The sequence below is a fragment of the Myotis nattereri genome (assembly GCF_964212035.1).
Source record: "Myotis nattereri genome assembly, chromosome: Y".
Classification (NCBI taxonomy): Eukaryota; Metazoa; Chordata; class Mammalia; order Chiroptera; family Vespertilionidae; genus Myotis; species Myotis nattereri.
In genome coordinates, this window is record NC_138094.1 from 41,033,355 (window position 1) to 41,054,943 (window position 21,589).

At 46.2% G+C, this 21,589-nt stretch overlaps 1 protein-coding gene across 1 annotated transcript in view; it reads right to left on the reverse strand.

The window, feature by feature from the left end:
* Positions 1–15,698: 15,698 nt before the first annotated feature.
* LOC308512203 (ubiquitin carboxyl-terminal hydrolase 9X-like) overlaps positions 15,699–21,589 on the reverse strand; it is a 254,107-nt gene continuing 248,216 nt past the window's right edge. The window contains exons 42-45 of the mRNA XM_081082000.1: positions 20,497–20,653; positions 20,131–20,343; positions 19,431–19,523; positions 15,699–17,131 (exon numbers count right to left, since the gene is read on the reverse strand). Of these exons, the coding sequence (XP_080938126.1) occupies positions 16,994–17,131; positions 19,431–19,523; positions 20,131–20,343; positions 20,497–20,653 (601 nt within the window). The 3' untranslated portion in view covers positions 15,699–16,993. The remainder of the gene's footprint in view (positions 17,132–19,430; positions 19,524–20,130; positions 20,344–20,496; positions 20,654–21,589) is intronic.

A 21,589-nucleotide genomic window follows, 5' to 3' on the forward strand; every position in this document is an offset into this window, starting at 1 on the left:
ATAAATTAAAACGACTGATGCACAATTTCTCCCCCAAATGACCTACTTGTAATAAAAATAATTATATTTAAATAGTAAATATGTAAATGTTCTACACTATCATGATAATAGTCTCGCATTTGTCCCATTTGGCAATAGAAATAAAATCTGTTCATACCTCCTGTATATAGTGTCACCTGTTGCTGGTATTATTTCCAAAAAGGTGAAAACAATAAGTTTACCTTAATTATGGAGAAGTTGCAAAAAGTCCTGGGTGGAAAAAATCCCAGTATGTTCAGACTGGTTAAAAATATTTTGCTTATGTTGTTAAACAAAATTCACCTAAATTGATTGATAAAATTGGCATTATCCAAGTGTTAGGTCGGAGAGAGCCCAGGATCAGATACATGCAGACATGTGATGAGACAATGGACTTCCCTGGAATTTCTCACGGATTAGCGTGCCAGACACAGATACTGGCTTCTCCACGACCCCCACACAGATACTGACTCATTCCTGAATACCTGGCTGACCCCTGCAGCTGAAACTTCCTCAACTGAATACCTCAGCTCATGTCCCCGCCCCTCACCCAACCGCAGTATAAAAAGAGCGCCCCCCTCCCTGTTGGTGTGAATCCACTGCCCTGTCCTTGGGGTGCGTGGGTCTCCCGGGGACACAGAAATAAACCTTTTCCTTTCCTTTCTTTTCTGATTCACTGGACTCTATTTCTTGCACTGCCTCCTGAGCCACCTAACCTAACATTTGGTGCCTTGAAACCCGGGTGGTGCGAGCACTCCATTTGGCCGTCCCTCCACGGCTCGGGGTGCCCGCCTCTCCCTCCTCGTGGCTCTGGACCCATCAGGACCTCATCTCTTCAGCTCAGCAACTTTTCCCAGTTTGGCAGCATCAGCGGTGAGTCCCGCCCCGCCCCCGTGCTGGTACCATGTGGCCGCCTGCCGGCCAGCATCTCTATCCCTAAAACGTGGCCACGTCAGAGATTGCCTCTCCGGACCCTTCCAGGAAGGCTCCTCCGGACCTGGGGGGGAGAGGGGGGTAGCAGGGACGCCTCTACCCCACCCACAGTCCCTCTGTCCGTCGTAGCGTGGGTTAAACCGCTGGGACGCCAGCCTTTAGCCCCGCTTCAGGCCACGGGGATCAAGCACAGGGGGAATCCAAATTCCAAACCTGACCTGAGCACACCTCTAGGGTGCCGGCTCACCGATCTGGCTAAACATGGGGCCTGTCCCCGACCTGAGTCCTTTTTCTGTAACTTAGCATGGCCCCAGTATGAAAACAGGACCCTGACTTTACCGTCACACCGATCTCAGTAATTTCTGCCAGCGAACTGGGAAATTTGCCCAAGTCTCTCTCTCTCAGTCTCTCTCTCAGCCTCTCTCCATCTCTCTGCGTTCCCGTCCCTCCCCCAAAGTTCCTTCTGCCATCTCTCCTCGCTCCGCCCTTCCTCCTCCCTCCGGGTTGTCCCTGCACTGCCGAGCCTGAGGTGTGTGCGGTGCAAGTGGGGATGGGTTCATGTGCTGTGTGTGGGACGCAGCGACGGCACCGCCATCGTCCCTGCGTCCCCCCACCCCCTCCACCGGAGAACTCTCCCAAATTCCCCTAGTGAAAGCCGCCCGCTCTCCAGCCGGCATAAGCCCCTGTCCGTCCACACTATCCCCTCTTCCCTCCCTGCTGGACTCTCCTCCAGCCACGCCTTCTCTACCGCCTCCTGACCCCGCCTCCTGATCCCGCCTCCCCTCTTCTGCCCACCCCACGGTGCCCAAAACTCAAACCGCCTTTTACAACCCCATGCCCCTGCACGCCACCGCTGCCCTGAGCACTGTGCCCCTTTCCCCGTTATGCCGCCACGCAGTCGGTCCCTCCGCGCACCCCTGCAGCTGCTAACGCAGTAGCCGCTGCGGGAGCCGGAGACTCAAGTCCCCTGCCGCCCCGCCCCTGCCTGCTTTCCCAGTCGGCACATACGTGTCTGTAGGCTGTACCTTCCTTCTGTCCTTCCTCCTCCGTTCTGCCCCTGGGAGGTTGCGGCTTTTAAACTCAACTGCTGATACCTCTCCCAAGCCCACCCAGGCCACCTCTCCCACGCTCTCCCCTTCCCTTACAGGCCTGCCTTAGTAACCCGTACCCCACGCAGTGCCCTCTGTAAGGTCTAACCACCCGCCTTCCTCTGTGCCCTCCGCCGAAACTCTGCCACCATGACTGCCAGCACTTTAATTCACAGGTGGCCGGCCAGTTCCCTTTGCGAGAGGTTGCAGCTGTACTCTCTTCAGACCCTCTTAACGGGAAGCTTCCTTCTCTCCTAGAGCCCGAATCCTAAGAACGTCAGCTCCAAAACAGCCTCTTCCATTTCTGCGCCCATTCTACCCCTGCCATAGTCCAGTCCAGGAACTGAGGGCATAGTCTGAATCTATGCCCCCCACTCTCTAACCCGACCTTTAAGGTCTTTATTAGTCCTCAAACCCAGGTCCGAGATCGAGTGAAAAATGAAGGTTCTTAATGCCCTGGAGGAGCAGGCACAGTCAGAATGGGAGGCCTGCCTTCCACAGAAGGTGGACCTGCAGTCACGCCTTAGTTGTGGCCCTGAGGTTGACGGCAGCCGCCATGCTCCTAAGGGGGCTGTGAGCGGTGGGGGTGCAACAAAAGGAACGCCACCAGAGAATGCTTCAAATGCGGAAATGAAGGCCACTGGGCAATGCAGTGCCCCTGGCCCCAAGCTCCGACCAAGCCCTGCCCGGCATGCGGTCAAAATGGTCACTGGAAGAGTGACCGCCCTGGAAAAGTGGCGGGCCCTCTACGCCTCAGCGTAGAGGGGCCACCCTTCGAGGCCAGGACCCACCTGCTGGCCATGTTGGAACTGGCTGAAGACTGAAGAAGCCCAGCCTCGATGACTCCAATCACCCTCACTGAGCCTCGGGTCACAATGAAGGTAGTAGGTCACCTTCCCGGTTGACACGGGGGCTGCCTTCTCTGTCCTGCCCTCCTTCTTAGGGCCCCTTTATCCTTCCAAGATCTCGGACATGGGTATTGACGGCAAATCCACCTGCCCTCTGGCCACCGGACCCCTTCCCTGCCTCCTTGATGATAGCATGCCCCATGTCCCTGTTAGGACGAGACATCCTCACCATCCTAGTGGCCACTCTGCAGATCACTCTGAGCCCTTCAGCTTCCCTGCTCCTCCCACTCCTGGCCCCCTCCCTTTACAGGGACACTGATCCTCCACTGCCATGCGTCCCGTCATGGGGCCCTGTTGTCCCAGACCACAGTAGCCTAGCTCAGCCTTCACCTAGCTCAGTCTTCACTGTGAACGCCTTCTCTCCTTATCTCCTCTATGACTGTCCCCTCCTCTGAACTGAAAACTGCTCTGAGCTCGCCCCATCCCCCTCCAACCTCCCCAAAGGAAAAAATGCGGCAGTTTTAAAATCCAAGTGGCTAGAGGCCTGGGAACAGGCCGCTCCCTCCCCGCCTTTTCTCCAGCCTCTAGGTCCCTGGCTTCCACTGCTCCTTCCATTTTCCCTTGGATATCAGCACATTCTAACATTTTCTCCCACTTTCACTGCAATACCTACCTCTCTCAGGCTCTCCGAGTGCCTCCCACCATCCCCAAAGAAGATTCGGCGACACCATCCAGGACCAGATGACCCATCATTCCTCACAGGCTCTTACCTGGCAAGGGACCCTCCAATTTTGCTCAGGTTTTTCATATTTTCAGGTGAAACGGACGTGGAATGATGAGGGAGTCATCAATTCTACTGTCTGGATGGGAAATCCTCTAGTGTCACTCTCTATTTACAAACCCTGGACCTACTCCTATGCCCACCCTCATCAACACAACTTTCCATCTACTCTCGAACATCAATCCCTTCTCCTCTACATCCTGCTGGATTTCTGTCACTGGCTCGAACCCTCATCATGGCCACTCAGTTCCAACCTATTGAACCATCTAACTAAACTCTCTTTAGAAATTCGCAGCTCCTGGCCGGACCTCCTGCCCATGGCCCTGACCAAACTCTGGCTACACCAAGGAGCCCCATTTTCTTGAGCCCTTTTGACTCTTCTTGCTCAACCACCGTCTTCTTACTGATCCCTCTCCCTTGGGTATGTATCTCCCATATCTGTCTTTAACCAGGCAATTGCTCCGAGAACATGAGAACAGGTTTCTGCCCAAGCCAGAGCCGACCGACCAGGACTCCCAAGACCAGCCCTTCACCCTGGTGACTCGGTCCTCCTTAAGAACCTACAGCCACAAGCCTTGGAGCCTAGGTGGACAGGACTTCACACTGTAATCCTCACAGCCCCCACTGCGGCCAAGCTGCTTGGCGACCCCAGCTTGATGACCTGTCCTGGCACCGCCTCTCCAGACTCAAGAGGACCCCGGAGCAGCATGACTTCTATAAATGTGAGGTGTTGGGCCCCACAAAGGTCCGCCTTAACTGCCCTCCCCTCCTCCTTCTCCTCCCGGCCCTGAGCAACCTACACCCACCCCCACCCGCTAATGTGTGGAGGTTCAAGGTCCGTGAAACCTACTACCAGAACAGCAAACAAGTCACCTGGCAGGTAGGATCTCAGGACTACCCTCTGTTCGGATGTCAGACAAAGATCCAGATGGCTGTCAATATCTAGTCAGTGTCCAATACTGGCTGACCCTATGTCTGTTTTGCTTATTACCAGCGGAACCCAGACAGGTGTAATCAAGATGTCAACACCTATGGGGTTGCCACGGGAGAGACTGTCATACCACACCGCAGCCAGCCTCACCAAGGCCAGCCCAGGTACCTTCTTTTGGTGCAACGGCACCTTAAGCAACTGCATGAACTCCTCTGACCCCGGGCCTTGCTTCGTGGTCACAGTAGTTCCCCAACTAACCTTGTATGGAGAGTCGGAGCTCACTGGTTGCTCCCTCCATCCCACCCCCAGGCCTGCCGGGCTGCCTTCCTCCCTGTCATGTTAGGGGTGAGTAACCCCCTGCCTCAGTAGGCCTCACTGGGGGGCCCTCGGGAACAGTCTGGTCACTGCTCAGTACTTTAATGACAAGCTCCAGTTAGCCCTGGAGTCTACTACCGCCTCTTTTAGCCTCCCTACAGCAGCAAGTGACATCAGTAGCCCAAGTAGCCCTACAGAACCAGCTCGCTTCAGACCTTCTGACTGCAGAAAAAGGAGGAACCTGCATATTCCTTCAGGAAGAATGCTGTTACTGCATCAAGTCCGGAGTAGTGGAGCAAAACGTAAACGTACAGACCCTGACTAAGCTGAGTGAAGAACTACATGCAGGACACTTCCAGGACAACTCTCCTTCCGGCTGGTCCCAAAGCCCCTTAGCCACCTGGGTCCTACCCATGATAGGGCCCCTGATTCTCATCTGTGTCTTTTTTCTTCTAGCCCCCTGCCTCCTCAAGTTCATCCACTCCCGGATCACTGAGATGTCACGGGTGACTGTGAATCAGCTCCTGCTCCATCCCTATGCTCGGCTGCCCTCTGATCTGCCTCTGCCTAACCCTGGCCTTTAAACGCCCCCCTCATCGCCCTTAGTCAGCTGGAAGCAGTCAGAACGAGTCGCAGTCCCTTATCACCAAAAGGCCGGATGTTAGGTCGGAGAGAGCCCAGGATCAGATACATGCAGACATGTGATGAGACAATGGACTTCCCTGGAATTTCTCACGGATTAGCGTGCCAGACACAGATACTGGCTTCTCCACGACCCCCACACAGATACTGACTCATTCCTGAATACCTGGCTGACCCCTGCAGCTGAAACTTCCTCAACTGAATACCTCAGCTCATGTCCCCGCCCCTCACCCAACCGCAGTATAAAAAGAGCGCCCCCCTCCCTGTTGGTGTGAATCCACTGCCCTGTCCTTGGGGTGCGTGGGTCTCCCGGGGACACAGAAATAAACCTTTTCCTTTCCTTTCTTTTCTGATTCACTGGACTCTATTTCTTGCACTGCCTCCTGAGCCACCTAACCTAACACCAAGTACTCATGAATCCCATCAAGCAAAAAGGAGCTCAGGAGCTATACAAAATGAAAGGCTTTCATAGGCAGAAGGAATAAAGTTAATTGTTTCAGACAAGGTTACCCCTCTTTAGGGGACACAAAAGGAGTCCATCCAGTGAATTACCACACTTACCAATGACCAGGAAATTCCAGACTGCCAGGTTGAAACTACAATTTGGTTAGTATTTAGTGTTGTTTTGGTAATGTGGATTTAGCAAAAGTGACTCCATTTAAGCAGAGTTCTGAAAAAAACAGAATTTTCACCCCTATGAATGATTCTTTGCAAAGAACTGTCCACTGCATTACAGGACATCTAACGTGCTTGGCCCGCTACCTACTAAAATACTAGTAGCCTTTGCCCATCATGGTGAAACCAAAACTGCTTATACATATTGCAAAATGTACTCTTTGGTAGGTCTGATCATTCAATCCATACCCCTATCCTGGGAACTGACCTATAGATCATTTTCACAATCAACATTCCCTTTTGCTTCGACCACATTCCATTTGCTAAGACCAATAACTTTCCTTCCAGACTCTGCCAGGATCCCAACCCTCCCAGAGAATTTCCCACCAAAAAAAGTCTACCTAGGGTCCTTTAAAATATCTGATTCCCTGAACCTGGATGCTGTTGCCATTTTGGGGCTCAGTCCATATGGTTTCCAGAGGACCTAATAAGTTTATATTCTTTTACCACTTTTGGCCTTGGTGCATTCTTCCTTCGGCAGCCCTAACATTCGGTGTCAAAAAAAACAGGAGGATTCCAGGGGGAAAGGTTGCCATTATTCTAAATTTGGTCCCCGAGTTTGCTATTCTGAGAGCAGTAGGCAGCAGCAGCTCGTTCCGGGGTTACCTCTGAATCCTACTTGGGTGACATGATCACTGGCCTGCATTAGGCCTCACTCCATTATGAGTCCTCCCGAATCAGTCAAGGAGGACACTGCATCTGGAACCTCTTCTTCTTCATTGCTGACCCACCATCCCACACCAGCCAATCTTATCTAAGTGAGTGACATTCCACAATTTCCCTCATATCGAGTCTTTTGTCCACTTACTCTCACTGACTTGTCCTAGCACTAAGCCAGAAGACTTCTTGAACATACAGCCTCAGGTTCTTCTGGACTTGGGATGCCCAGTCTGGAGGGTCACCCCTCGTTTCTCATGGCAATTTTTTAGCAGTGGGACACCTGTCCTAAACAGTCCCCTTTGGGCTTGTGGTCTGTCACTCACCCTTCCCCTGTTAGCCATGCTTATTTTCCTTATCATGGGGAACCCCTAAAATGATCCCTCCTGGCTGTCTCCTTAAAAATCTCAACTGCCTTAGACTCAGGGTGGAGATCAGGCCCAAGCCCCTTATTTTCTTTTGTAACACTGTTTGGCCACATTAAAAACTAAATAATGAATCTCAATGGCCTAAAAACAGCAATTCAATTTTTACACAGTGCAATCCTATATAATAAAACCCTAATATGCAAATCAATAGAATGGTGGAACCACCGGTTGCTATGACATGCACTGACCACCAGGAGGCGGACGCTCAATGCAGGAGCTGTTCCCTGGTGGTCAGTGCTCTCCCACAGAATGAGTGCCACTCAGCCAGAAGGCAGGCTCATGGCTGGCGAGTGCAGAAACAGTGGCAGGAGCCTCTCCCGACTCCGAGGCAGCGATAAGGACCCACTCGGTGACCAGGCCTAAGTTGGCAGGGATCCCAGACTGCAAGAGGACACAGGCTGGGCTGAGGGACTCCCCCCACAACACACACACTTAGTGCATGAATATCATGCACTGGGCCTCTAGTATTAAGATAATTGCTGTCACCACCATGGTTAGAGTTTCCTTAAATCCAGACCTCTCTCATCCTTCAGTCCTGATCCTCTCTCTGTCAGTCCTGCTCTACCCATCATATCCTTCTTCTTTACACAAACATCATACCCCTAACACTTCTGATTCTGAACCTACTTTTTAAAAAATATATATTTTATTGATTTTTTACAGAGAGGAAGAGAGAGGGATAGAGAGGTAGAAGCATTGATCAGCTGCCTCCTGCACACCCCCTACTGGGGATGTGCCCACAACCAAGGTACATGCCCTTGACCAGAATCAAACCTGGGACCCTGCAGTCTGCAAGCCAACACTCGATCCACTGAGTCAAACTGGTTAGAGCTGAACCTAACAGACCACCTAACTCCACCTCCTTATGTGCCCCTTCCCTCACTTGCAGTACATACCAAAAACTCAGACCCTTCTAACCTTCTCCCCTGGCCCTTGAGAGAACTGGAGAAACTCAAGTTCAAATACAGCCTTTTCCCCATCTAACACTTGCACCTGGGCCACCCAAAGATCACCTTCCTCAACAGCCACTTCTATTCCCATGCCCATTCTACCCCCAAGGGAGATAACAGGAACCGAGGGCATAGTCTGGGTCCACATCCCATTATGAAAGTCCGACCTTGCACAGATTGAAGAAAGACTAGGTTCTTTTTCTACCAACCCAACCACTTTTACCAAGGAATCTGAATACCTGACCCAGTCCTCAGACCTAACCTGACATGACATCTATGTCATCCTGTCCTCCTTTCTCACCCCAGAAGAAAAGGAGTGCATCTGTCTAGCAGCTCAGAACTATGTCGACACCCTCCATAGACAGGTCATAGTAACCAACCCAGTTTGGCACTGACACAGTCACCCAAACTGACCCGAGATGGGACTTTCAGGTCAATTCTCCAGGTACTGGCTCTGTAGCTATATGATCACCTGTCTCATTGCCATACTCACAAAGGCTTCCCATAAGGCTGTCAACTATGACAAACTTAATGAAATCATTCAGATCCCTGATGAAAACTCAGCTCTCTCCCTCTTCCACCTCATGGAGGCCTTACAGAAATTTACCACATTAGACCCTTCACCTACCCAGAGGGAACTCTTCTTCTGAACACCATTTTATATACCAATCAGCTCTCGACTTACTATATACCACAAACCACTCATAAGGATCTTGTTAACCTGCCTTTAAGGTTTTTAATAATAGAGATAAGGAGAAACAAATTAAAAGACAAAGGTGACATCATCTCACAAACGAAACCCAAACAAAGAGCCAGTCTTCCAACCAAGGGTAAGTAAGGAGTGAAGCCTCCTCTGGGCTCATGCTTCAAATGCAACAAGGAAGAACACCGGGCCAAGTCCTGCCCAAACTTGACACACTCACCTCCCCAGCATCTCAGCCCTGCCCTAGCTGTGGAAGAAAAGGCTACTGGAAATCAGACTGCTGTCTGGCCTCTCCAGATCAGACCTCAGCCAGTCCAGCAAGACTGCCCTCTAGATCTGGTATGAAGTTCCCAGACCCCTGGAACTGGCCACCAAAGACTGAAGCTGCCCAGGCCCTGACAAGGCCCCACAGACTTACATCATCAGGACAGAGCCTTGGGGAATGCTCTACACTGCATATTACTAAATGTACCCTTTAGCCACTCTTTTCTTGTTCTACCTGGTTGCCTGACTGGGGCTACCATGAATCTCCTCATAAAACCTATTTTGCCGACACAGTCATCTCGATTTCATTTTCACCCCACAAAGTAGAGGCATTTCCTTAGATGTAAATGCCTTATCTCCTCCATGACTATCCCCTCCTCTAGACAAAAAATACTCTTTCTGGGTCTTTCTGGGTGTTAGGGTCGGGGAAGGAGGAACATATGAGACTAAAAGGTGTAAAGAGTTATAAATGTACTAGAGGCGTGGTGCACAACATTTGTGAATGGGGGTAGAGGACCCCTTCAGCCTGGCTTGCACCCTCTCACAGTCTGGGGGACCCTTGGGGGATGTCTGCCTGCCAGCTTAGGCTCTGAGGGTCCTTAGCACTGCTGCAGAGGCGGGAGAGGCTCCCGCCACTTCTGACTGAGCGGCCCTCCGCCTGTGGAAGCGCAGACCCCTAGGGGGCAGCTCCTGCATTGAGCATCTGCCTCCTGGTGGTCAGTGCATGTCATAGCGACCAGTTGTTCCACCATTCAATTGATTTGCATATTAGGGTTTTATTATATAGGAGTAGAGGAACTGTGCATGGGTAGGGTCCCTTGGTATGGCCGGCAGGGATTGGGCCAAAACCAGCAGTCCAATGCAGCCTACTGCTCTTGCCTGCTGCTCCTGCTCATCCTGGCCCCGAGGCGCCTTCCACGGGCTCGTGCCCAGTCAGTTCTGATCAAGAGAGGCTGCAGCTGTGCTTGTCATCCATGAGCCCTGCATGAGGTGCAGGGGGCGGGGGGGGGGGGCGGGGAGCAGGGAACACAGACACGATCGGCCCTTCAGGCAGGCAGTGGGACTCCCTTGCCAGCCTGGGATCTAGATCTGTCCCACTGAAGATCACGCTAGATGTCAGGAGCCACCTGGTGCCTGCTTTTATATCATTTCTTCCTTGTGGGCATCTAGGATGGGGAAGCAGCCACAGTGCCTGAGGTTGACTTCCAGACTTCCTGGGACTGGCCCCTGAAGATTGAAGTGTCCCTGTCAGGATCATGCTGGTGGCTCTGGTCCCAGCTAGGTCCATTGGTGCCTAGCCTGTTCTCTGGAGATTGGACCTACAAGACTACTGAGGGAGTGAGTGGCTGCTTCAGGGCTGGTGGGTCACCAGGATGGGTCAGACAGCTGAGTGGCACTCCTGCTGTAGGAGCACACTGACCACCAAGGAGCAACTCCTGCATTGAGCATCTGCCCCTGGGTAATTGTTACATAGGCTAGCAGAAGGGCTGAGACCAAAATATCAGCAGGGCAGAGGAGGAGGAGAGGGATATTTTTGTCCCTTGTAAAGGTCAGTCAGAGTAACCAGTGGGACCAGGAGCAGGTGGGGGTTAGGTGTAGGTGGTCACTGGTGAGATGGTTTACTGGAAACCAAAAGCTGTTAATCATAAAACGTACAATGAGAATAATAGGAAAATTACTGGGAGGGGCAAGAGCCCCCAGCAGGACATAATGGAGTGCAAGAATGTGCCTAACTTTCCAGCTTTTCTATTCCCCGCCTCACCCTGGGGTTGATGAGGGATGCCTATCTCATTCTTCTGTAGCTTCTATATGCTTAGGTGTGGTGTAGAGATGTCTCTAATTAGTTCGTGTTTGGGAAAGGAGATATTATCTAGTATAGCTTTGGAATAGCATCACTTCCCCTATGGATCTATTGGTAATTGCCTGAATACGGTTTTGGAGAAAGGAAGAAAGAGTAGGATGCAAAGACCAAAGATGAGTACCAAGGAGTTTTAAAGGCAGTGAGAATGCTAGCCTTGGGATCTAAAAGCTCAGGAAGGGGTCCCTTCACTGCATTACCCTCATGGTGGCTTGAAGAGAACAGACCCCAACTCGCACCCCCAGCCTTGCAGCTCCAACTCGCACCCCAGCCTCGCATCCCCACAGTCCCGCCTGGCAACCTGCCTTGGCCTGGCCTCACCCCCTCATCTGCTCCACCATCCCACCTGCGAGGCGATCGATTGGGGCCAGCTCCTCCCTCCCCCACAACCCCACCCTGTCCTCCAGCTCTCTCAGTGCCTGGGAGCCAGGAGGCAGCCCTGCCCCACACCGCTGCTGCTGGTAGCTGTCTGTGGGGCAAGAAGACTAAAGTTGGGAACCCAGGGCAAAAGAAAAAAGAGTATTTCATGTTTACAGGAGAGGACAGCATAAGGCATTTATGGTCCAATGTAATGGCTTAACTTTCTGGGATGAGAGTGAAACCAAGGTAGGTGACTGTGGTTTGGGAAAATTGGGCTTTATGAGGGCATGTGCAGTAGCCATGGTCAGGCACCAAGGTAGAACAAGAAAAGAGTGGATAAGGGGTTATTTAGTAAGATGCAGTGTAGAGGTGAGGTGGTTAATGACTGTGAGACTAACCTGTCACCCCCTATAATAGAGACTGAAAAGGAGACAAGGGTCCCACCGAATTCAGCGAGGGCAGAATAAGTGGCCCCATTATCAATTAAAAAGAGATCAGTTTACTTGCCATCACAATCATTCCCCAAGGCTCTGTCCTGGTGATGTAAGTTTGTGGGACCTTGTCAGGGCCTGGGCAGCTTCAATCTTCGCTGGCCAATCCCAGGAAGTCTGGAGCTCTAACTCATATCCAGAGGGACAGTTAAAGCTGGAGGGCCAGACTACAGCCTAATTTCCAGTGGCCTTCCCTTCCAGACCTTGGGCAGGGCAGGGAGGTGGGGGTCGAGCCCCAGGTTTTGGCCCGTGTACTTCCTTGTGGCATGGGCCCAGAGAAGGCTTAGTCCCTGAATTACCCTTAGTTGGAAGATCATCACTTCGTTTGGGGTTTGTGAGTGGGGGAGCTGGAAGGCCTCCTTTGCTTCAGCCTTGGCCTGATCTCACTTTTGTTTTTGAATTTGGGTCTTTTCATCTCTATTATTAAAGACTTTAAAGACCAGGTTAAGGATGTCTTCTGAGGGATTTGTGGACCTGTGTCATTTTTTTTTTTTTTTGAGGTTTGTGGTATATGTCAGGCCTGATCCTATACAATAAAAGCCTAATGTGCAAATTGCTCGCTGTGATGTGCACTGACCACCAGGGGGCGGCACAGAACAAGGCTGGCATTGGTGGCACATCGCTGGCAGTGGGCAACAGTAGAGGTGCTGTCAGCCCCAATGGACCCTAAATGAGAGCGGGACCAAGGCAGGATGGTGGAGCAGGTGAGCAGGCGGTGCCAGGCCAAGGCAGGTGCAAGTGGGCGCCCAATCACTCCACCAACCTCCCCACAGACAGTTACTAGTGATTTCATTACGTTTGTCATAGTTGACTATCTTATAGGCAGCCTTTTTGTTTAGAATAAGGAAAAAGGTGTGTGGCCTGGGTTGAGCATTGACCTATGAATCAGCAGGTCATGGTTTGATTCCCAGTTGGGGCACATGCTCGGGTTGAGGGCTCTATCCCCAGTAGGTGGAGTGCAGGAGGCAGGAGATCAATGATTCTTTCTTATCATTGATGTTTCTCTCTCTCCCTTCCTCTCTGAAATCAATAAATATAAATATGAATATGAATATAAATACACACACACACACACACACACACACAATTTACATTTTACTAATAAAAGCCTAGGTGGCCCTTACGCCCTCCTGCAATGCCCTCACTTCATCACAAGATGGTGCCACAAGATGGTGGGCAGGGCATTTGTAGGGGATCAGGCCAGCAGGGGAGCGCAGTTGGGGGTGATCGGGCTGCGAGGAGAGGGCAGTGGATGGCGATTGGGCTGGCAGGGGAGGGTAGTTAAGGGCAAATGGGCTGGCAGGGGAGGGCAGTTGGCGGCCATTAGGCTGGCAGGGAAGGGCAGTTGTGGGCAAGATCAGGCCTGCAGGGGAGTGCAGTTGGGGGCAATTGGGCTGGCAGGCAGAAGCAGTTAGGGGCAATCAGGCAGGCGAGTGGTTAGGAGCCAGCAGTCCTGGATTGTGAGAGGGATGTCCAACTGCCCCGAGGGGTTCCAGATTGGAGAGCGTGCAGGCTGTGCTGAGGGACAGCACTCCCCACCACCCTGTGCATGAATTTCGTGCATAGGGCTTCTAGTGTATATATAAATGAGTCATGACAACAGATTTCTTTGCAAAAATCCAGTAAGACAACATGATGTCTAAGACATACCTGGATTCTGGATGTTGCCAAAAAGCCTTGAGGAACTGAGATGGACTCTCATAGCCAATTGCAAAAATGACTGATATCTTGCTTGGTCATGTGGTTCATGACAATCTTTCCAGGGAAGGAATGAAGGTTGCCTTCCTTATAGATGATAAGAAAGGAACCGCAAGACACCTTTGGTGCCCCAAGGACTTAAGGACATGACCCAAGCCTATAGGTAGTCGAGGCACAGCCTGATGGTTACTGTGGCCTTGGCTTCTCTGTCTTGAGGGCCTGATTGCTCACTAGAGCTCAATCTAAGAATTCCTTGTGAATGAAATTCTAGCCAAGCAAATTTGAGAAAACCTGTGCAATCCATTTGGTCAATTACTACTCTTGTGGTTATGTGCATAACCAAGCCTAACTAAAACTGGATTTAATAGTCTCCTTAAATGTGAGGATAATCTTAGAAAAAAACAAAATTGTGTTTCAATGGAAATCACAATACCCAACTATAGATATTAAACTCCATTATAGTTGTTTTCCAAGTGTATTTTTTTTAATATATTTTATTGATTTTTTACAGAGAGGAAGGGAGAGAGATAGAGAGTTAGAAACATCGATGAGAGAGAATCATCGATCAGCTGCCTCCTGCACATCTCCCACTGGGGACGTGCCCGCAACCCAGGTACATGCCCCTGACCGGAATCGAACCCGGGACCTCTCAGTCCACAGGCCGACGCTCTATCCACTGAGCCAAACCGGTTTCGGCCCAAGTGTATTTTTAAGGCTATGCCTATGTATAGCATACAGATTTCAGGGGGGAAATGTTAGAAAATTTCCCTCAGCATCTGATGACATCGCCAGAGATGTTCTAACTAATTTAATGCTTTCATTCCAGCAAAAGTTTTGAATATGGAAATCTTTACAACTGATTTATGATTTGCTGTGTGCATTAACCTCTGTGTTTTAAGTTTCTGTTCCTAGAACATATATCTATGTCCTTAGTGACTAAATTACTTCCTCACACAATATAGGCCTTACTTTAGAAGCCATCTGCATCACCATCTTCTGAAATGAGACTTAAGGGTTTGGATTTATGATTAAGTCAATAAACAAGGACAGGATATCAATTTCACTGGAAACTATTTTCCCTTTTCTCCTCAAATTATTCAGACAAAGAAAGCCCACAATTTCTTTTTTCTTCTAAATATGGAACGTTTCACGAATTTGCGTATCATCCTTGTGTAGGGGCCATGCTACTAATCTTTTCTGTATCGTTCCAATTTTAGTATATGTGCTGCCGAAGCGAGCACAGACCACAATTTCTTATGGGGAAATGTCAGAATATTTCCCTTAGCTTAATTTAAATTAAGTATGGTGGACAGAAGGACTTTAGACAGGTGCAATACACCTGCCTCCAGGGAAGTCACTCCTCCAATCTAATTGGGGCACTAATTGGGAATACTATGCAGCAGTAAAAAAGAAGGATCTCTTATCTTTTGAGACAGCATGAAGGACCTGGAGAGTATTATGCTAAGTGAAATAAGCTAGTCAGAGAAAGACATGTATCACATCATCACACTCATATGTAGAATCTAATTAACAAAATAAACTGATGAACAAAATAGATCCAGAAAAATGGAAGCATGGAACTGTCCAATCTGAGACGGAAGGTAGGGTAGGGTGGGAAGGTGAAAAGAGATCAACCAAAGAACTTCTATGTGTATATGAATAACCCCTGGACCCAGACAAGGATAGTGAAGGCCTGGTATAGGGGATGGAAGCCAGCTGGAAGAGGTCAAGGGGTGAAAAGAGGGTCATATGTAATACTTTCAAAAACAATGATTTAATTAAATAAGTAAATAAATAATTGACTTTTTATAAAAATGTACCCAAAGTATAAGATTGATTAATTTAGAAAACTTTAAGGTGCTAATACTCTTTTGTCTTTTCTGTAAATCTTTGTAATAAAGGGTAAAAGGCAAATAGGTTTAGCACAAAACCTCAATGTGTCACAAATGTTGAATTCATGACAAGGTATGACAAAGAATTAATTTTAAAGTGCAATCCTTAAGAACAAAACAAAAGATAACAGGAAACAAAAGCACCATATGACAAATTCTTCATAAATCAAATTCTATTTGTGAATTCAGCAAAATAATTTCTATATAATAAAACAGCAAAATATTTAGGACAGGCCTCTTTGTAGTGACATTTGGGTTTGAATCAAGTTCCAAAATATTACACACATTCAAAAGTTACCAATCTTTTTTAAATATGGTATTAACTCATGAATTTCTTAGAATCCTGAAACAAATGATTTTCTCTAAAATACTACTTCAGAATTATATTAACAAGGTAGAAATTCATATTTTAATTTAACTCCACAACAGTAAGTTTTGGAATGGAAAAGGAATTGGGACAATTCTTTATTTCAAGAAAAATGTGACTGATTAGAAAATCAGGCAGACATCTTAGTGCTATGGTACCATGGTGGGATTCTGATGATGTTCACTTCATCAGACTCCAGTAGAAGCAAAACTTTAGAAACTTCATCTAATAAACTGTATCAGAAGACAAAATAAGCACACCAAATACGATCTTCTATTATGCTTTATATATTCTGGCATAGCAAAATTTTCCATATTTATTTTAAACCTTGAAAATTCCTATTACCTATTACCAATACATTCACATCCTTTTTTCCATTAGAGACTGAATTGTCAACCATTAAGTATGAAGATTATATGTGTAAATAAAACCTGCTTGTTGGTCACATTTCCCCTTGCTTTTTATTTACTCTTGTTATGAGAAATCACAAGATTTATATTTTAAAAAACTCATAGAATAGTTATAAAATAATTTATATATCAATAACTATTGAATATTGGGCAATATAGCTATCACTTTTGGGAAACTGCTATCATTCAGATAATTTTGTCTTCATTGGCTACACAAACTTAGTGTGAAGCCATGTTAAATTTTTCCACATTATCTGTGTGAGTGATGTGGATACACTCTTTTATGTTACCTTTTTATTTATTTATTTTTTTGGTAAAGGATTGATTGAACTGCCATGAAGCAGACAATACTGGTTGCAGAATTCAGTAGACATAAGAAAATTATTTTTTGTATTTGTCAGTCATTCCATCAAAAAAATTTTAGCATAAGAATTAAGTTAAACATTAATATATACTATATACCCCTTTGCCATTTATATATAATCAACCACTAATTATAAAACTATATACTTTCTCCTTAGGTGGCTTATATATTGACAGCAAATTTTTGCAAATGAGATAGAGAATAGACTATCCAATTCATGTTGAACAATCTGTCTAATTGTTTTAGATACTAGCTACACAGAAAAAGTTTGAAATGTAAGGCCTGAGTGCATGCTCTTAATGGAACCAGTTATGGACATTTCACTGATCCCTCATTTGAGATGAGGAAACATCTTCATTGCCTTCATCACTTTCTTGTGTTCGCTGGTCACTTTTCTGATATTTGTTCAAGTGATGTGCTGCTGGCCCTGTATATGGCTGTCCATGCACATAATTATTCTGAGAGGGTAAAAGAGATCTGCATGTCAAACTTTTCACATATTAAAATTAAAAATCACAGACTAAAATTTTTCTGAAAGTAGGTATGTCTCTTATTTCTAGGGATTTATATTTTAAAAAACTCATGTAGTAGTTCTAAAATAATTTATATATCAATTCCCATTTTGTAAAGAAAGTTAAGTACCGAATGACAGTATTTGAACAAAAAAAGCAAACAAATCTGTAAGGTTGATTTAACCTTCATCAAGAGTGTTTTAAGAGTACTTATTTCCAACTGCTCTTCTAAGACATTGATTTTCCAAGTATGGCCCCTACACCATGAGCAACAGCATCACTTAGGAATTTGTTAGATATGTAAACTCTTGCATCCCACGTCCACACCTACTGAATTAAATAACACGACAAAGGGGTACTCAGCAATCTGTTTTTAACAAGTGCCTTCTGTGGCACATTCAATTTAAGAATCATTACCTTAAAAGATCCAAATTAGTGGCATTTGAGGTATAAACTCAAAAAAAATCTCAGAAATTTTTCCCTAAAAATTTTGTTTTTGAATGAAAATTTCATTATATTTTTCATGTTATTTTTTCAAGTGAACTATTATAAAATCAAATTTTTGATTAATTTTTTTACAAATATTGCAGCAAAAGCAAGATACGTTTGTTAACATTTAATAATTAGTTTTAGGTTACTACTAGAGGCCCGGTGCACGAATTTGTGCACAGGTGGGGTCTGACTGGCCTGTCCCAATAGGGGCTGATCGGGCTTGGCCGGCTGGGGGTAAGGGCCGTGAGCAGTTGGCTGGCCAGCTCCACCACCGATTGGGGTGAGGAGGGCCAATCAGGGGCAGGGCTCGCCAGGGGAGGGGCTGTGAGTGGTTGGTGGACCAGCCCTACCCCCTGGTTGAACTCCAGGTCGAACTCTTGATCAAGGGTACAATGTGTATATTAGCCTTTTATTATATAGGATTAAATATATTTTTATTAACTACAACTATTAGCCAACTATTTGTCAACTATTGGTTGACAAAAATAATATGATAGGGGTAGGTCAAACATGCTTCAACATAACCACATCTTAACCACTACTTTTTGATCATTTGTCTATGCTATTTAGATAATCACATTATTACTTTACTAGAGACCGAGTGCACGGGGGTGGGGGTCTCCTCAGCCCCACCTGCACCCTTGGGGTATGTCCTCCTGGGGATCAGGCTTAAATCGGCAGTCAGACATCCCTCTCGCAATCTGGGATGCTGCATGCACCAGTGACCATACTTTTTCTTTTTTTTTTTTAAATGTATTTTATTGATTTTTTACAGAGAGGAAGGGAGAGAGATAGAGAGCTAGAAACATCGATGAGAGAGAAACATCGATCAGCTGCCTCCTGCACATCCCCCACTGGGGATGTGCCCACAATCCAGGCACATGCCCTTGACCGGAATCGAACCTGGGACCCTTCAGTCCGCAGGCTGATGCTCTATTCACCGAGCCAAACCGGTTTCGGCAGACGATACTTTTTATACAGGTGAAAGCCATCTTGATGTATGGGCAGCTACATTTTTTTTGCCCTAATTATAAAAAAAGTAGTACATAACATGACCCTTCTGAGGCAATAGTATCATTTTCCTCATCTTATGGTTGGAAAAACTGAAGCAGAGAGAAGTTAAGTAATTAGCTTTGTCACAAAGTTGTATCAGAATCAGCAATGGTGCCAGAAAGTCAGAATCCATGCATATCATTGCTGCATTATCTTGTTTTAGAGTAGCCTTGCCAGGTATTAATTTTTAAATCTAAGAGTCTGTTTCCAATATATAGGGTAGGGTCTCTGGGCCTGGCTGGCCATCAGGACCTATCTATGAGGTGACCAGTGGGTGGGGCTATCAGGGGGCCCCTGTTGGCACCCACCTTGGCTGGCAGCCTAGTGCCGCCTGCTGGCCAGCCCTGCCCCCTGCCTCCCTCTGCGGGATGACTGGCAGGCGGGAAGATGGGGAGGTCCCTGCTGGCACCTGCCTTGGGTGGTGGCCTGGCACCACCCACTGGCCCCATCTCCACTGGTCATCTCCCTCTCAGCGGGCAGATGCTCAACGCTCAATGCATTGGGTGTCTGCCTCCTGATGTTCAGTGTCTGTCATAGTGACCAGTCATTCTGCCGTTCGGTCAATTTGCATATTAGGGTTTTATTATATAGGATAGGCATAGCTAATAAGTTAAAATATATATAAAAAAGAGTTAAATACTTTTTAAGAAACCCTAAATTTGTTTAGGGATAAATAAAAATAAAACAAACTACTATTTACCTGTTGAGAGTGAGATCCAGATGAATTAGGATATAATGGGACATCTGGTAGAGATGACTCATGCTCATCAGTGGCATCTTGGTCATCTGGCTCCTAATTTTAAATATAAAAAGAGATTAAGAATTTGATTATGAAAGCAACTTGAATTATTTTTTAGGGTCACAGAGTCTTGTGCTCTGTTAAGGAATATTTTACTTCATTTGATTACTTTAGACTAGAGAGATAACCATGACCCTTCTGGGCTAGGCTAACCCCAAAGAATCTAGCTAACCCCACCAGGCCAGATGCGAACAGCTATAGTAATAAGCTTCATTTGATTACTTATAGGAGCTGCAACTTTAAATTGATTCTTAATCTCCTTATTTTGAGATATATTCGGGAAGAATCCACAAAGCTGACCTCTTTAACACTTACCATTTACTGTAGATAAAATAATTTACAATAAGAGAAAAAAAATCAGATTCCTAGATGTATAATTTTTAGACAATTTCATAGGTACTTGTTCAAAATAACTAGAGTTAACAAGATCCTTTCATTACTTGAGAACAAACCAATCAACAGTAAACATTACAATCAATAAAATGATAAAACAAACATAATTTACACAATAAAGACTGGACTGTAAGTTAAAAAACTACTTTTCTTTTTTCCATTTCTACCTGCTGCCTACTAGTGGCTTTTTTTTTTTTTTTTTTTTTACCTCTTCTGGACAGAGTTCACAAGCTTTTGCAAGTGTTATCCTAGCACTATGTGATCTCTCTAAGAAATAACAATTTGATGTCTCATTGCTTTGTTCTGGAAGAGACCAATTATTGTAAGTGTATTGAGGATTGCCAGTATATGGTCTTCTTTCGAGTTCATCTCCAAGCCATTCCACTGCGCAGGTCCACTTTCTTTTAAGATCTCCATTACTCTTAAAACAAACAAACAAAACAAAAACAATTATGTAAAAGAATTTGGAATAATTTACTATGTTAACTTAAAACACTAATTTTTCAGAATTTCTTTTAAAGCAGTCGTTAATTATGATTCAGATTGTAACAACATTATAAGAAATAATTCTCACCTGTAATATTTGGTAACCAACAGAACAATTGTTAAAGAGAGCTACCATACATTTTATGCATTGGTATGCTCTTTTTTGACACTGATTCTTAGAACGCTGGATTGTATCAAATAAACCATCTCGATCATCTGGAATTCCTTTAAGTGCATTAAGAATTCTAAAAAAGAACCAGATATAAAATTTTGTAATGTTTAGGATTAACATTGTAGTGACTATTGTCTGCCATTCAATACATGTTTTGATTTAATCATCTCTATTTAACTCTAGAGTTAATTATCCGAGAAGGCATCATTCATAAATCCATTTAATAAGATGAGAAATCAAGTACAGAAGTCAAAGAGCTTATGGATGTCAGAAATAGCAAATTGGAGAACTGGCTAACAGTTTGACCCAAAAATCAGCAATCTTAAAAAATTACTATTGCCGAAACCGGTTTGGCTCAGTGGATAGAGCGTCAGCCTGCGGACTGAGAGGTCCTGGGTTCGATTCCGGTCAAGGGCATGTACCTAGGTTGCGGGCACATCCCTGGTGGGGGATGTGCAGGAGGCAGCTGATCGATGTTTCCCTCTCATCGATGTTTCTAACTCTCTCTATCTCTCTCCCTTCCTCTCTGTGAAAAATCAATAAAATATATTTTAAAAAAATTAAAAAAAAAATTACTATTAATACAAAATAATTTTGCTATATTGTAATTTAAATGCATTACTAAATGTGAATTAAGTTTACCAATATTACATCATTTTAAATTAAATTAAACTACAACTGCTTTCATGACTGCTTCAGTTGAGAATAATTTGAGTTATTTTTTTTTTTAAAATATATTTTATTGATTTTTCACAGAGAGGAAGGGAGAGAGATAGTTAGAAACATCGATGGGAGAGAAACATCGACCAGCCGCCTCCTGCACATCTCCCACTGAGGATGTGCCCGCAACCAAGGTACATGCCCTGGACCAGAATCGAACCTGGAACCCTTGAGTCCGCAGACTGACGCTCTGCTCTCTCCACTGAGCCAAACCCGTTAGGGCAAACCTGAACATTTTATAAAGGTAATTATGTCCTGTTTTCCTTCACAGTCAATGTTGGGGTCCAAC